General features: G+C 38.0%; 1 protein-coding gene across 4 annotated transcripts; it reads left to right on the forward strand.

Moving 5' to 3' along the window:
• The first annotated feature begins 19 nt into the window (after nucleotides 1-19).
• SRP54 (signal recognition particle 54) lies at nucleotides 20-12873 on the forward strand. 4 transcript variants are annotated; one of them, XM_046942489.1, is made up of 16 exons: nucleotides 20-68; nucleotides 1563-1671; nucleotides 2891-2982; nucleotides 3590-3674; nucleotides 4600-4704; nucleotides 5596-5662; nucleotides 5757-5814; nucleotides 6816-6966; nucleotides 7789-7937; nucleotides 9257-9357; nucleotides 9462-9548; nucleotides 9887-9960; nucleotides 10199-10307; nucleotides 11061-11231; nucleotides 11667-11762; nucleotides 12423-12873. In XM_046942489.1, exons 2-16 carry the CDS (start codon nucleotides 1594-1596, stop codon nucleotides 12512-12514), a joined length of 1515 nt encoding a protein of 504 aa, XP_046798445.1. In that variant the 5' UTR covers nucleotides 20-68; nucleotides 1563-1593; the 3' UTR covers nucleotides 12515-12873. The 4 variants fall into 4 exon arrangements, with proteins under 4 accessions (XP_046798445.1, XP_046798446.1, XP_025006849.1 ...); XM_046942490.1 differs by lacking the exon at nucleotides 20-68 and adding an exon at nucleotides 144-655; XM_025151081.3 differs by lacking the exon at nucleotides 20-68 and adding an exon at nucleotides 144-604.
• The last annotated feature ends 2783 nt before the right edge of the window (nucleotides 12874-15656 follow it).

Raw genomic sequence — 15656 nt, forward strand, 5'->3', positions numbered from 1 at the left:
TCAGCCCCGCCCGCCAGCCACTCTTAAGGTGGAACGACGGAACTCGGAGGGCTTTTTGCTGAGCGCGAGTACGTTGTCGAGTCGCGGCGGCCTTAGCGAGGCAGCCGGCGTGTGCCCCGGTGGCGGAAGTGCGCCGAGGGCGTAGGCGAGTGGTGACGTCTCCTCCATCGGTAGCAGCGGGTCGCCGCTGCCGGTGGCAGAGCGCGGAGGCAGCGCAGTGCCGCCCGGCCCGGGCCCGGCCCCGCCAGCAGCAGCAGGCCCCGCGCCGCCCCGCCCCGCCTGTGAGTGCCCGTGCCGGGCGGCCTCTCCCGGTGTCGCGTAAAGCTGCGCGTTAGCGACACGCCGCCGCTGTCTGTCTGAATAGACTTCAGTGGGTTCGTGCTGGCTGGGCGGGCGCTGTGTTTTCTCAGGCTGTGGCTCAAATCCCACCCCGGCTTCTGCCGCCGGGCTCCCGACGTGCCCGTCCTCCAGCAGCCGCCCAGCAGGCTGCAGTCTCCGCGACGCAGCGGCGCCCTGCGGCTCAGCCTTGCGGGCCGCCGCCAGGCCTCGGTCCGCGCCGGGCGGTACGCGGCGCTGCGTCAGAGCTCGCCGTCAGCGCGGCACGGTGCGTGCTGCAGGGCGACTGCGTCTCGTGCCCGCTGGCTGCTCTGGCACAGTGGGTCCTCGAGTCTGTAGGACCGTTCGGCAGTGAAAATATTTGTTCATTAGGAAATAATTAACCTTCTGTACTTGGTTATCTGTAGAATTCTGGAATATTAGGTGGGGGGGGGGGGAGCGTAGAAATTGTCAGCTGCTTTGGTTACACATGGTTTCACATTGGGAAGTTTGCTTTTAGGTCTGAAAGGAAGAACACAGGTGTGAGGCACACCTTAGAGGCACAGCGGGTTAAGATGTTGACTTTCCACGTGTAGCTTTCAGGAATTACTTTTGATTGATTTTTCTAACTGTCGGGTTATCCTAGGCTTGCATGTAAGATTTGTTTGTAACGAACAAAAAATGGTCTGGTTTCCCAGTAGAACAGTCCAAAAACACAGTATGATTTCTGCTAATTAAAATACATGTATGTTTATGGGACTGTTGACATGGGAAACGTGGTTTGATTTAGAGTAGGGTAGATATAATAGTACTGATTAACAGTGTTCCCTCTTGCTAGCAAAACGTACTGCTTCTGATCGTGTTGTCTCTGCAGGATGTGTAGCTTCTGGGCTCTTTGGCCTGGCTTTAAGTCTGTCATGTATGATCTTCCTGGTAAGAAAATAGGGAGCAGTGTTCTATTTGGAATTCTGTCTGGGCTATTTTTTCATGATGAATTTTAGGCACAAATATACCAGGCAGTGAAATGATTCTTAGTTGCAGGGTGGTATTTCTATTTTCAAGTAGGCCATCAGAGTATCCTAAAATTAATTTCAGGCCAGTATTTGCTAAAAATAATACTTTAAAAGTTCAAACTTGTACCTTCTGGAGAGCAAAGCAGGTTACTTAACCCAAAATGTACTGGAATAATTACTCTGTGAAGGCATAGCTTCAACTAGTTTTAAAACTACTTTTTAATTATTTTCCAGATTCTTCTGAGTTGGTTTTGAAGCCGCCAAAATGGTTCTAGCAGATCTCGGAAGAAAAATTACTTCAGCATTGCGCTCACTGAGCAATGCTACAATTATCAATGAAGAGGTATGTAATACAAGTGCATGATGGCACTGTAACATTTGGAAAGCAAAGTCCTGTTAGATTAGGCTGATGAGAAGCTAAAAGTGAGTTGATGTTATTCCTGGGCTCTTTTCATCCTTCAGTTTCTAGCTAGAGCTTTATAGCCACTGATAGCCAAAACTCAGTGCTAGATTTAGGTGGATAGAATCACCTCAGAGATAGTGGGCCCCACGTTCCCAGGGTCATCATGACTGGTGGCTGTACTCCTGGGAAGTAGCATTCAGAAGTGGTGAATGCTGAAGAAGGCAGTTTATGCCTGCATTCCGGTGGGAGCTACTTTGAGACCTTGCAGAGTGCACCAGCATTTGTGTTCACCTGTGTTATGGACATGTGTACTGGACTGCTAGAAGCTGGACTGTGGAAGAAGAAATGATTTTGAGTATAGGCTTTGCACCCTAAAATGAGAGGAGTGTTAAGTTTGCTGCCTTTCTGTCCTAGCCAGTGTGTGTTTCTGGAAGCTGTTTAACTTGATAGTCTGTATTTTTTTAATTAAGATTTTGAAATGGTAAACGTTCTAAGGACTGAACAGCAAGATTGAAAACTAAAAGATATGATGATTTAGAAGCGCTTTTGAGTAAGTGGCTAGAAAGTTCAGGTAGACAAATGTTTTGTTGCCTGAAATAACTATAAAATAGGCTTACCAAAGGTTGTAAGGTTGGCATAGTTTTAGAACTTATGCAAGGAGAAAGGTTTTTACATCTTAAGCTAGAAGACAACAAACAGTTTCATACAACTCAGTGCATTTTTTTCAGTAATACAAGCCTTTCTCCTGTGAGAGCTCAAGCTGTGCAAATGAGGTTGCTTATTCAGATGTTACTTCATTTAAAAAAACATAAAAATGTTTTTGTTCAAGATTTTCAAAGTGAAACGTTTTATGGCTACTGATCTGGGTTCCTGAAGCACGTTTGCCTGAAAAACCATACTACAGAGCAGCAGTATAGTTTATGCTGAAAATGCAGGTGACAAAGCGAGATGCTTCCTTTTCCCATTTAGATTTAAACTTGATTTGCATACGATCAAATGCATAGACTTTGTGGCAGTCAATATAACAATTAGACCACATGCATTTAACTCATAAAAGCCTTTACTATACCATAAATACACTTTTTCATTGTTATTGGAAACTAATACTGAGCTAGTCAACATTGTGTGTTGTAAAACCATTTTTCTTTATACTCCAAAGGTTTTAAATGCTATGTTAAAAGAAGTATGCACAGCACTACTGGAAGCTGATGTTAATATTAAACTTGTGAAGCAGCTAAGAGAAAATGTCAAGTAAGTAATCAACATCAATTTTAATTTTTATGTTTGTAAAAGTTGTAGCTTGATGTTATGGAAGAGTAACTCTAACTTCTAATGTGTATATGATTTTCTCAGACGTGTCCAGTCTACCTTCAAACCCTACTTTTCACTTTAACAGTGAAATTCATTTTCAAACAGTGTCTAGTGTCTATCTAAACTAGTGTATAAAATAATCTTCCTCAAGTTTAGCCAACTGCTGTGATCTTTCTCCAAAAAAAAAACCAATGTCCGTTGAGTGGAATTGTAAACAAGCTCTTTGTTACAGCGTAGGCACCTCATCTTCCAATGTTTTGTCCTGCATATAGATAGATCTGTGTAAATGATCAGTACTGTTACCTTGTTATTTTGAGATGTGGAAGTCAAGTAGATACAAGTATATTAGAAACCTGGTTTTGTCCTGCATACTAAGATGATGTCTCTAATGTGTGTCACTTCTCGAATACACTGTAGCTAAAAACTCAAGGCAAATCAGGTTGCTGTTCCACTTGCAGAAACTTCACTTACTAGGTTAAAGTGATGCTGTAAGTTATACCGGTGCTTCGTGGCTTCAATTTTACTAAAACTGTTTTCTTTAACTCAGGTCTGCAATTGATCTTGAAGAGATGGCATCTGGCCTTAACAAGAGAAAAATGATTCAGCATGCTGTCTTTAAAGAACTTGTTAAAGTAGGACTTCCGAAATTCTGTTATGTCACTTTTCTTGTACAGCCTGTGTTGTGTGAGCAAGCTAAGTTTTAAGGTTATTGTGCAGTACCAACGGGTGTTCCGCCTGTTTGGGTTGTCAGGTTTTCTGTTCTAAGGCTACTTCCTATGAAAACAGTAGTACTTTTTCTGATTGGAACTTTACTTTCTGAGTGTAACTCCTAGACTAACCCTCAAGTTCAGCTATTCTTTTCAAATAAATTTAAGGACAAAATAAGGATAAGGGACTTGTAAGCTCCTGAACTGCTGTCTTTGGTTGTCCCAGCAGAATATCCTTGCTACTCTAGGGAAGATTTGTTCAAACTACTTACAAAACATTGAAAAAGTATAAGTAACAACCTTGCAGTTTCTATGGCAACTTTTTAGCTGCTTGTTGGGTCAAGTCCATACTTGGTATCAGTATTCTGTCCTCTTTCCTACTAAATGTTGTCTTCTGTTCATCTGTAGTCTATGATCATGCATATGTTGGCTCCGCGGAATGCATGCTTCTATTCATTCCAGAAGTTAGAGACTAAGCCTAAAAAGTCTTCTGTGTTGTAGGATTCTCACCAGAAGAGATCCACCTTGTGCAGTGATGGTGGGGTGGAGGTTATGTTTCTGTGTTGATTTTTATATTTATGCAATATATATAGGCTTCCTTACCTTTGGTGCTTAGTCTTATGGAAAAAAATAACGCTGTTATAGAATGATTATGTATAACACTATATACTAGAGGTATGGATGTTCATTGTGAATTTAAAACATCTAAGCCAAATTGAGACCCATATATACAAAACATTTGCTTTCTTTGTTGAACGTGAAATCAGGCTCTGATCAGGGCCAAGTATGACACTAAGTGTTATAAGTCTCTGATATTCAGCTTTGCAACACAGTACCCTTTGTTCTATAGCTTGTAGATCCTGGAGTCAAAGCATGGACACCTACCAAAGGAAAACAGAACATTATAATGTTCGTTGGTTTGCAAGGAAGTGGTAAAACAACAACCTGCTCAAAGGTAACTTGCACTGAATCTGTTTGGGTTTTCTGTTTGTTTTTTTTCTTGTGAAGGAGAGTATTGTTGAACACGTAATGTACAATGTACTTATGACTTTTGCTGTTTTTATTACTGATTACATTGTAGAAATACTTTTGTAGAGAAGGTTCTTAGATGAGATGAATGTCCAAAGTAGTATTCTTTTGGAGCTTATTGATAGTTGCAGGAGTTGCATTATTTTTGAAGAGGAAAAAATTGTCCTATGGAAGAAGACCAATGCATACTTATTGTCTTTTTTTGTCACTTGCTCACAGAGAGATTCATATGTAGACCTTGCTAAATACATCACTGCTCTGATTTCATAAGACATTCCCAGTGCTTCTGTAGGAAGATACATCTTGGAGGTCTTTATTTGGGTGAATCAAATGTTCTGTGAATGCCTGTTGTACTAATGAGGCTTGCAAGTGTTACAAAACAGTAAGGACTCCATTCATAGTTTTAAAACGTATCCTTGCATTTGGAATATCTTTGTTCCTCTGGAAGTAAAAAAGCAAAGAAATGCTCAAGTTTTAGCCAGTGCTGTAGTTAATAACTTACTACTTTAGCTAGTTTCCAAAAGCTAGTTCTATTTGCAATATTAAGAGCCAATAAAATAGGAACAGAGGCTATTCTTAGCTCAGGAAACTGAAATCAGAAGCAGAAGCCACTATTTTTGTCTAACAGAACAGTTACTTGTAGATAATGCTTTTTCAATATGCTAACGCTTGATGGTTGTATGATGTTACTAAGTGATCACAGGTATATCAAGGCTGGCTTGACTTTGTCCTCAGTTTGTACTTTAAGGCATTACATAGTGTCATACTTTGTAGTGGGATTTTGGTGTAACCACTTGTTTTGGATTTTTTTTAACAGTTAGCATACTTCTATCAAAGGAAAGGTTGGAAGACGTGTTTGATATGTGCAGACACATACAGAGCAGGTAATACAAACAACTACTAATTATATGGTTCTCTCTAATACTTAGTTTTGTGGATTTTTTTCCAAATATTTCCCTGACCATACCTGTTTTACAGGTGCTTTTGACCAATTAAAGCAGAATGCAACAAAAGCAAGAATTCCTTTTTATGGGAGGTAAGCATCTTTCAGAATCAGTTTGGAGAACAACTCAGTTCTAATGATATATTGTTCCTTATTGAACATCTCTTACAAAGTCCTGTTCACTGTTGCTTAACTATTTAGACTTTATAATAACATTTGCTCTGAAGACACACTGAGTGGTTGAGGTTGGAAGGGACCTCTGAAGATCTAGTCCACCCCCACCCTGCTTGAGCAGGGTCATGTGGAGCAGGTTGCACAAGATCATGTGTAGATGGGTTTTCAACATCTCTTGAGAAGGGGATCCACAACCTCTGTAAGCAGCCTACACCAGTGCTCTGTCACCTTCACAGTAAATTATTTTTTCTCGTTCATCTGGAAGTTCCTGTGTTGCAATTTGCACCTTTGCCTCTTACTCTATCACTGTGCACCACTGAGAAGAATCTGGCTCTGTCACTTAAGATATTTATATACATTGATAAGATTCCCTCTGTCTTCTCTTCTCTAAGTTGGACAGTCTTAGGTCTCTCAGCCTTTCCTCATAAGGGAGATGCTCCAGGCCCCTCATCTTTGTAGCACTGTGTTCTCTTCAGTAGGTTGAGGTCTCTCTTGTTCTGGGTTCCCCAGTACTGAACACAGTACTCAAGCTGTGGCCTTAGCAGGGCTGAGTAGAGGGGTAGGATAACCTCTTGTGACCTGCTCACAATGTTCTTCTCAATGCAGCAAAGGAAATCATTGGCCTTCTTGCCACAAAGGTGCACTGCTAGTTCATGGAGATGAACTAGAGCTTCAGAGAAGGGCTAGCAGGACCTAGTGCAGTCTTCAGTAGATGCGACAGTCCTATACTTAGTTTAATGAACGGTAAGGGTAAATGATTTAGAAAGGTGAAATCTTAATCAGGTTTGGTTTGACATAAGAGGAAGTCAATCTTGAAATCCAAGTAGATTTATGGTTAATAATTTTACAGACAACAATAAAAGGTTTAGTCAGTTTGGGAATAAAGAATTGCATATGTAGTGATATTTCTCTTTTATCAGTTATACAGAAATGGATCCTGTAATTATTGCCTCAGAAGGTGTTGAGAAATTTAAGAATGAAAACTTTGAAATTATCATCGTTGATACAAGCGGACGTCACAAACAGGAAGACTCGTTGTTTGAAGAGATGTTACAAGTTGCAAATGCCATAGTGAGTAGTTTCAAGAAATACATTAACTTCTGTTATAGTAATGCAACTGCAATTAATTGCTTATTTCCTTGTGTTCCACGTGGTTTTCTGTCTTCTGGAATGCGTCAGCACTTTTAACATCTAGAATACGCTAAAAATTATGAGCTGATATGAATAAAAAGGAGAGAGATGATCTCTTAATGTGCTTAATAGCTTTGAGTCAGTTTTAATTATTGGATCTGTAATTTAAGGATGCTTGCATGTAACCAGACTACAATTTCTGCTTTAACTTTGCCTTTCGGGGTTTTTGCCATATGAAACTAGATAAAAACAGTCAAGTTTCTGTAGCTATACAAATAGTTACAAATAGTTGCCCTGAAACAGAATGTTCAGGAAGTTGAATGTGTAAATGAAGTTGGTGTTTCTTGTGTGAATTAAAAATATCTAAATTTTGATTTTGTAGTCTTGCATAACAATATGGCAGCTCCCACACAACTCGTGCTAATGGGTAACTTGTTTTCAAAGGGGTGTACATCTTAGAGATTTTAATGAAGAAAAAAAAACAAATGGTAGATGTTCATTGCTTATAGGTGCTAATTAGCTTGCTGGCTCAGATGCTATCTAGAATCACTCAAAACATAAGTAATAGCTGTAAAACTATTAAATTTTAATATTCTGTGTTAGATATGTTTTTTGCAGGTAGTAATACAGCATAAGGGTTTTCAAGTGGTCCTTAGGTAATACTGCTCATAGAAACGTATTGCGATAACTTCTGTTACTGAACATAATACATGAACAAATGTTAAGAATGCAGGAAAAAATTCCTTTTTTTTTTCTTCCTAGCAACCAGATAATATTGTTTATGTGATGGATGCTTCCATTGGCCAAGCTTGTGAAGCTCAAGCTAAAGCTTTCAAAGATAAAGTAGATGTAGCTTCTGTCATTGTGACTAAGCTTGATGGACATGCAAAAGGAGGTGGTGCTCTCAGTGCGTAAGTATTGTGATATAATAGTGGTGTCTGGCCATGGATGAACAAATGTGTTAGTGTTTCACAGAAACCTGTCAAGTGAAAGCATTGCTGTCAAGTGACAGGGAATCTAGAGATTTAAGTAGTTATTTTTATCGTAATTTCAGTGTTGATATTCTGTGTCAATGATTAGAATGTGCTTCCAATGCAGTAGTGTTATCACATCAGACTTCTGTCTTCTGAGAACAGAATACGATTATTGTTGAATCTTGTTTAGCAGGACTTCTAACTAAAAATATAAATACAAATTTTGATGTAATAAACTTTTTGCATTATGTTTATTTTCCTTTCATTTAATGTCCAAGTATTTTACTGAAATGGGAGAAATTCTAGCTAGTCAAATGTAATGGTTCTAGAGCTGGTGATGATTACATTTCTAAATTCAGTGTCCAGCAACTTGGTGAAATGTAAATCAGCAGTTATGCTTTTCTGAAGTCCGTCCTTGTTGGGCTTCTCATATGTTGTGCTGTATGTTGACAACCTTTGTTGACTAGAACATGTGATATTATCTTCTGCTTCTATCTTAGACTCACCTCCAGCTGCTTTTGGATGATACAGCTTGCATGGAGTTGAGATTATATGTCAAAACAGTTATCTGACACCAACTTGCTAAATCACTGTTTGATTTGGATTTTAGGTGTTAGAATTCTTCATCTGCCATATGTATTTTGCTGTTATTTATAGCACAGTGATGGAAAATTGAACTTAACAGCAAAGTGAAAATACCAAAAATAAGTTCTTGCTGTAATGTGCTTGTATATGCTGTCTGCTGTGTCTGTTCTCTACTTTCTGCAGATGGGAAGCAGAATTCCTTTAAAATTTTTTCTACTGATTGATTCTTTAAAAGGTTTTGATTTTTTTTTCCATGTCTTTACATGTTTTTTCCTTTGTTGAAAGTGAGAATTTTTTTAGGGTTCCTCCCACAACAGACAACAAAATTAGCCAACATCTGACCTCCCAGTATTAGGATAGAATGGATGTGATTTATTTTGCTTTCTGTCCCCTGAAGTTTCTGGAACTTGGCAATGAAGATAAGCAACTTACATTTCTGACGTTTTGTCAAGGCAGAGTGTAGAAGTAGAGTTTGTATTTTATGAGGTAGTAAATAGAGAAATGTTGTCAGCTACTCCCAGCTACCCATTTAAAACCTGGAAATTTTTTTTTGCATTAATAACTTGGTATATGAAAGATACTTAGGAGATTGTGCTGATGTTATGTCTATTGTGTTGTGTTGATGATCACTAACTGAGAGCTCATCTCATAATATACATATTTTACTGCAGAGTTGCTGCTACAAAGTCTCCTATTATTTTTATTGGAACTGGTGAGCACATAGATGACTTTGAACCCTTCAAAACACAGCCTTTCATCAGCAAACTTCTTGGTATGTACTACATGCAGCTGTGCGCAAAATACTCTGAGTTGGGTAATTGAAAGTTAAAGTGTGATTTCTTCAATGCCAACTTCAAATCTGGTTTCATTTTTCAGGTATGGGGGATATTGAAGGATTGATAGATAAAGTAAATGAATTAAAGTTGGATGATAACGAGGCACTCATAGAAAAGCTCAAACATGGTAAGTTGTTCTCGAAGCTTGAATGCCTAGACAAGTAACTTGTTCCAAGTGCACACTGAAGAATGGTCGTTCTCTAGTAAATGTGTCAGGCAAGAAATAATTGTTTTTCCATCAAGTGACAAGTAGAACTGTAATTGCAGATGAACTACCATAAAGCTGTTAAGTGTGTGCCATCAGAAATGGCTTAGCCATATTTAGTAGTTGAGAAGAGGTTTACTTATCTGCTTGTTTATCCAGTATAATATTTACCCTGTAAATATAAAGAGTAATTGAGAAAGGGTAGTAACAGCAAAATGTTAGTGTAACCTTTGCTAATCTTCTTTTTTGTTGTATTTCAGGTCAGTTTACATTAAGAGATATGTATGAACAATTCCAAAACATCATGAAAATGGGACCATTCAGTCAGATCCTGGTTAGTTATCCTAAAAATCATTTTATCAGTTTCTGATTTCTAGCTGACAAAATTCTGCTGTAAACTTAAAATTCTTTACTGAAACTGGTACTAGAATCTGTACTTTATATTTTCCAAAGAGGTAAAATTATTTGTCTACTGTAATACATACCTGCTAAACTAAAACTTCTTGTCTGTATTTCTTAAAGTTAGCTTTGCCTGTTCTTGACACAGCTTTTGGTTTGCATTTTAAAATTAGGGTATGATTCCTGGTTTTGGAACTGACTTCATGAGTAAAGGCAATGAACAAGAATCAATGGCGAGGCTAAAGAAATTGATGACTATAATGGACAGTATGAATGATCAAGGTAAAACAAATTTCAACCACTATTTTTCTTTGTTGAACAAGACTAAAGATTGTTTTGGGCAACAGGTTAGACATAAGACTGCATCTGAGATGATAGAAGAGAGGGAGGAACGTTTCACTCAGAAATAGTAAAGAGCACGTGTATCCCTGTACCGTATAAACTTTCTGTCCATACTTAGAGATATAGTGGCTATGTGGTTACATGCTGCTTTCTTGTGGAGGCTAGATAAAATTTGAAAGCGTTCTGTTGATAATTCATTTTTGTTTTTCACAGTGTAGCTATGCTTCTTAAATTATTAATGCTGTCCTTACAAATGAAAATGTTTCATTAATCTTCACAGAGTCACTGTCTTTCTTTGTACCTTTCTTCCACCCTCAAATATGCTTAGTGATACAGCCTGGTCGCTGCAAGGTGTGCTGTTTCTAATCCACCCATAACTTTTACAGGAGAGGTGTACTCTTACCCTTGAGCTAAACCTGTAAACATGGCTTAGACTGGGTATGCTGAAAGAATAAGTTGTTTCTAACAACTTTTTCTTTCACTGTGATTTAACATATAAAGGACAATAATTTAGTGATGTTCCCTAGAATACTCTCAATTATTTCTGTACAGTTCTGTATCACCACTTCTAAAACTACTTTTCTCTACTACTGTTCTCTGGCTCAAAACTGATTTCTCAGCACGCTTGTTGTCATTTCTACTACCAGCTGTAGTCAGTAACAAAATACTTATTTTCCTTTCCTGTAATTGCAGAACTTGACAGTACGGATGGCGCCAAAGTATTCAGTAAGCAGCCAGGAAGAATCCAAAGAGTAGCAAGAGGTTCAGGTGTTTCTACTAGAGATGTCCAGGAGCTTTTGACCCAATACACTAAATTTGCACAGATGGTGAAAAAGATGGGAGGTATCAAAGGACTTTTCAAAGGTAAAAGAAAGTAAAACACTTAGTGTGAAGGCCACTTGATATGTGAACACAGGAAACTCAGTGTATATTAGGTGTATTATGAGAGGAGGACTGAGTTGTAGTTCACTAATTGTCATGTTTGTAAGCTCGTGTGTAACTGGTGAGAGCTGTTTTGTTCTTCATGATGCTAATGTATAATGTCAAAGTCAAAACTACTGTACTTTTTGCCCTAACCAGTGTAGAGTTAATTTCTACTACAATACTGATACTTGAGTCTGCTGTGGGGGAGGGACAGAGACTGTTCATCCTTAAGTACTTTGGCTGATGTAGTAACTTTTGATCATCGACTTAAGTGGATTTTAGAAGGAGGAGACAAAACAAAAACATGAGCCAGAATTTTTGTTTTTTTGTTAGCCTTGTACATTAATATGCTTTGCTTCTTCCATTTTCTTTAAGGTGGTGATATGTCCAAGAATGTAAACCCATCTCAGCTGGCCAAGCTGAACCAACAGATGGCAAAGATGATGGATCCAAGAGTCCTTCATCATATGGGTATGCATTGCCTTTTTACAGCTTCAGCAGGGGTCTGTTACATTTGATCCATTTGAAATATTATGAAATTGAATAAACACATTTTTACATCATCCTCCTCATTACGTATCAGTATTAAGTGCCTCCGTGTCTTCTAACAAGAATCAAGATGTGTTATGAATACTTCACACTTAAAAGTGCTTTTTTCTAGACTCTTCATTTGGATTCAGGTCTCAAAATGAGCAGTTGAAGTAGTGTCTGACAAAATAATGAATATCACTTATCAGAATTTAAGTATGTCTGTTGTAAAGCGCATCTGTTTCTGAACCTCTCTCCTCTTCCAAGCTTTGCCTCAAAATAAGTAATGTTGACGTTAATATCTTTTAGTAAATACTTCCGTACTCAAGTCTTGCATACTGATAATGATAATTCCTTCAAGATTTTTTATTTTGTCAAGATTTTAATGCAGAGGTCATGTTAAAATCCACTCTAAGCCTTTTGTTTGTAGATCCTCCTTTGTCAGATGTCCATATTTTGATAGTTATTTAAGCCTGGTTGAGTCTTGGGTTTTCATTCATATATTACTAAAATGGCCTCTTTATAGCACACAGGTTTTTTGAAACAAGATAGCTGTGCTTCAAAACTAATCAACACATACGTGTTCTCGCTTATTTTCTGTAGGTGGCATGGCAGGATTGCAGTCAATGATGAGACAATTCCAACAAGGTGCTGCTGGGAATATGAAAGGCATGATGGGATTCAATAATATGTAAAGAAGCCTTAATAAAAATGGACTGGTGTGACTATTAGTTGCAACTTCAGTGAAAGGATTTGCTTTCTTACTTTTTACAGTGATGGGCGGAGTGGTCTTTTAAAATGCTATTCAAGCTTCTCAGTTTCTACATCTAATTTCTGAAAGCTATTTTTGCTTAAATTAGTTCCTCTCCACTAATACCTGATGGCACAAAGAGTAATTGAATTTAATGATGTAAAATTTTAATATGTAGAGACACTTTCTAATTGTTTACATTAAATGGCAGCCATTATATTTGTAAACAACCCTGATCTTTGGTTATAGTACCTAAAATGTCACAAATATACTGTAAAATAAAATTAAGTAATTATAAACACAGGAATGGCTTATTTTTTCAATTCTTTTGTAATGATCATTTATCAGTGTGTAATGAGTCTTCCTTAATTTTATATATTTCTAATTACTGCTATAATTCTTTGGCATATACAATGTAACGAGTTCAACACCTGAAATCTACAGATGCTTCTCAGATTTTTGAAGAAAGCGAGTGTATTAGTTTGGCACAGAATTTTGTTCTCCAGGATTCTATAGTTCTTTCCCTACACATAAAGAATGAAGCAACTAACAATGTGTGTTAGCAGATATCTTCAGTACATTTGACAGCTTGATAATACCAGACTGCCAATTAAACTTTTCTTTTGTGGTGAAGATAGTTAATAATATATAGTAGACAGAATCTTGTGCTGGTATTTAACTTGAAATAAAAACAGCTGTATCTGATAGACCATATCGCCCCAACTCAGCTATGTTCTGATTGTAATTTCCTATATCATCCACTGTGTTGGTCTGAAGTGGTTGGAATCTACAGGCACTTGAGAAGCTATGCAAGCTGGTTAAAATTTGATATCTTAGCAAATACGGTAAAATCTTTAACTCTTATTTTAAGTAAAGAGATTGTTATGGATTTATTTAAATATACTGCCAATATTATACTTAAATATACAACCAACGTACAAATGGGTTGTAAACGCACTGATTTCTATTTCCTAGATGAGTGATAGAAATTAAATGCAATAATTAATGTGTCCACCTGTTAATGTCAGTTGTTTGAAAAGGTGACAGCTAACACAGCTGATAGCATAATTTCCTACAGAAATCCTCTTCTGCTAATAAAACATAAGATGTGCTGTAACTTAATTTATAATGTGGAACTATCTTCTGCACTGCTAATGGTATGTGTATTCTTAACTATAGAGGATGCTGAAAAATCTGTAGATGTACCATTCACTACAACACTGCATTTTAGCCACGTATGTAGTCTTAAAGGACTGCTTAAGTTGGATCCTAGTATGTTAAATGTAACAAAACAATGAATACTTCTGCATCATGAGCTTGTATGGGTCTGTCCTCAGCTATTTAAATTGTACGTATTTACAAAAAACATTGTTTTTATGGTATTTTCAGTTCTTGAGCAATAAAAACTAACACAACATACAAAACCATGTAGCAGAGACTGGAAAATAAATCTTGGTGTGCAACACGGGATAGGGGATAGCTAATTTGAATGCTGCTGATGGAAATCATACATGAATAGGCATATTGAGGATGGAACAGTGAAGCTCTGTGCTGTTGTACAGACTCAGCTGGACTGTCGAGTTATTAGCAGTTAACTCTTCCTATTTTCAATTCATTGCACATGTTTTGTTTTAGTCTTTGGAATTTCCATATTACTACTGCTGCTACTGTACAGGAATAGAGTTCTGCCAGCTCACCCAGCTAGCAAGAGGCAAGGGCACATTTGGAAAACAGTTCTGTTAGTGTAGGATGTGTGATTTGTTATTTCTGAGGTATACATTGGTATAAGCAAACAGCAGTATACTGCTCACCAACTACACATAGGTGACCTCTTGTCATGCCAAGCAAGACAGCCTTCAGAGCCTCTTAGGAACAACTGCCTAAAGATTTGAATTGGTTTTTTTTGTTGTTGTTTAATATGTTTGTTTAATGTTTTGTTGTTGTTATAAAGTTTGACTTTATCGAATGGTCTTTAAAACCCTCTTATTGCTCTATAGGAGAACAACATTTTTAAAGGGTGGGAAATAAAATATGAGTTCTGCAGAGCACAATGGGGAATGTACTCTGTGTTCTTCCGGTTTGGTATTCTTAGTTGCATCCAGACAAGAGAGGCTTTGTAAAAACAATGTTGGAAAGTGCAAGCATTACGTCATTTTATTGTTAGGCTTCTTGTATGTATCTCCTGTTTTACTGTCTGGACGTGTGGCTAGATCTAAATTCAGGTAATCAGGTAATTGTAGTGCCTGGAGAATGCCACTAGAAGGAACTAATGGCTAAGAGAGCTATGTACTAAATAAGCTTAACTCCTTAGTTTGTTCTTGATGTGCATCCTTACTTTAAAATCAGTGACATCCTGCAGTTTGTAACCCTCTCCACAGCATATTAACAAGTTTAGGAACGTACTTATTAGTTCACATTAACGTAGAAACAGGTTTCTGATGTGTGTTTATTGTTTTTGGAAGGGTGGTGGATGTCAAAGTGTGTGCAAACCCTGATTGTGCTGTTCTGCATTTAAAAAAAAAAAGTAAGTCTCACCAGCTGTGGAACAATCATTCGTGTATTCTCAGTGCGTGTTTGTTTGGTTTGCTGCTCTTTAATGGGAAGTCCTACCCACAGGGCTAGGGCAACAGGTTTGATATAATTTTTTACCCTTCCAAAGAAGGATGATTGGCAGCTCAAATATTTATATTCTTTCATTGCAGCTATTGAAAAGGATGCATTTCTGGTTCATGACAGCTCTCTTCTGAGAGACTGAAATACTAAGACATGTTCCAAGAGCCTATCTGTGCTACAGACCATAGTTCCTTAGAAGCCATACTCAGCTGTCCTTCAGTCCTGCATCATCCTTGTCATCATGTAAATAATGGCAGTGAACATTACAGCCACTGACTCCTACCTTGAAAAAATGATTCATTTACTCCTTGGTTCTGTAAATGGGATCTTGCAAGTGCTTCCTCCTCTGCCTGTGTTCTCTAGCTGTTGGAAGGGGTTGATGTGCTTTTTCCTAGGTCAGTTCTGGCCCTTTGGTGGGGTGCTTAGCAGTAGCAAAAGCCTTCAGCGTGCAGTTTGGAGAAAGAGGACTTGCT

The sequence above is a fragment of the Gallus gallus genome, chromosome 5, assembly GCF_016699485.2.
Source record: "Gallus gallus isolate bGalGal1 chromosome 5, bGalGal1.mat.broiler.GRCg7b, whole genome shotgun sequence".
NCBI classification, from domain to species: Eukaryota; Metazoa; Chordata; class Aves; order Galliformes; family Phasianidae; genus Gallus; species Gallus gallus.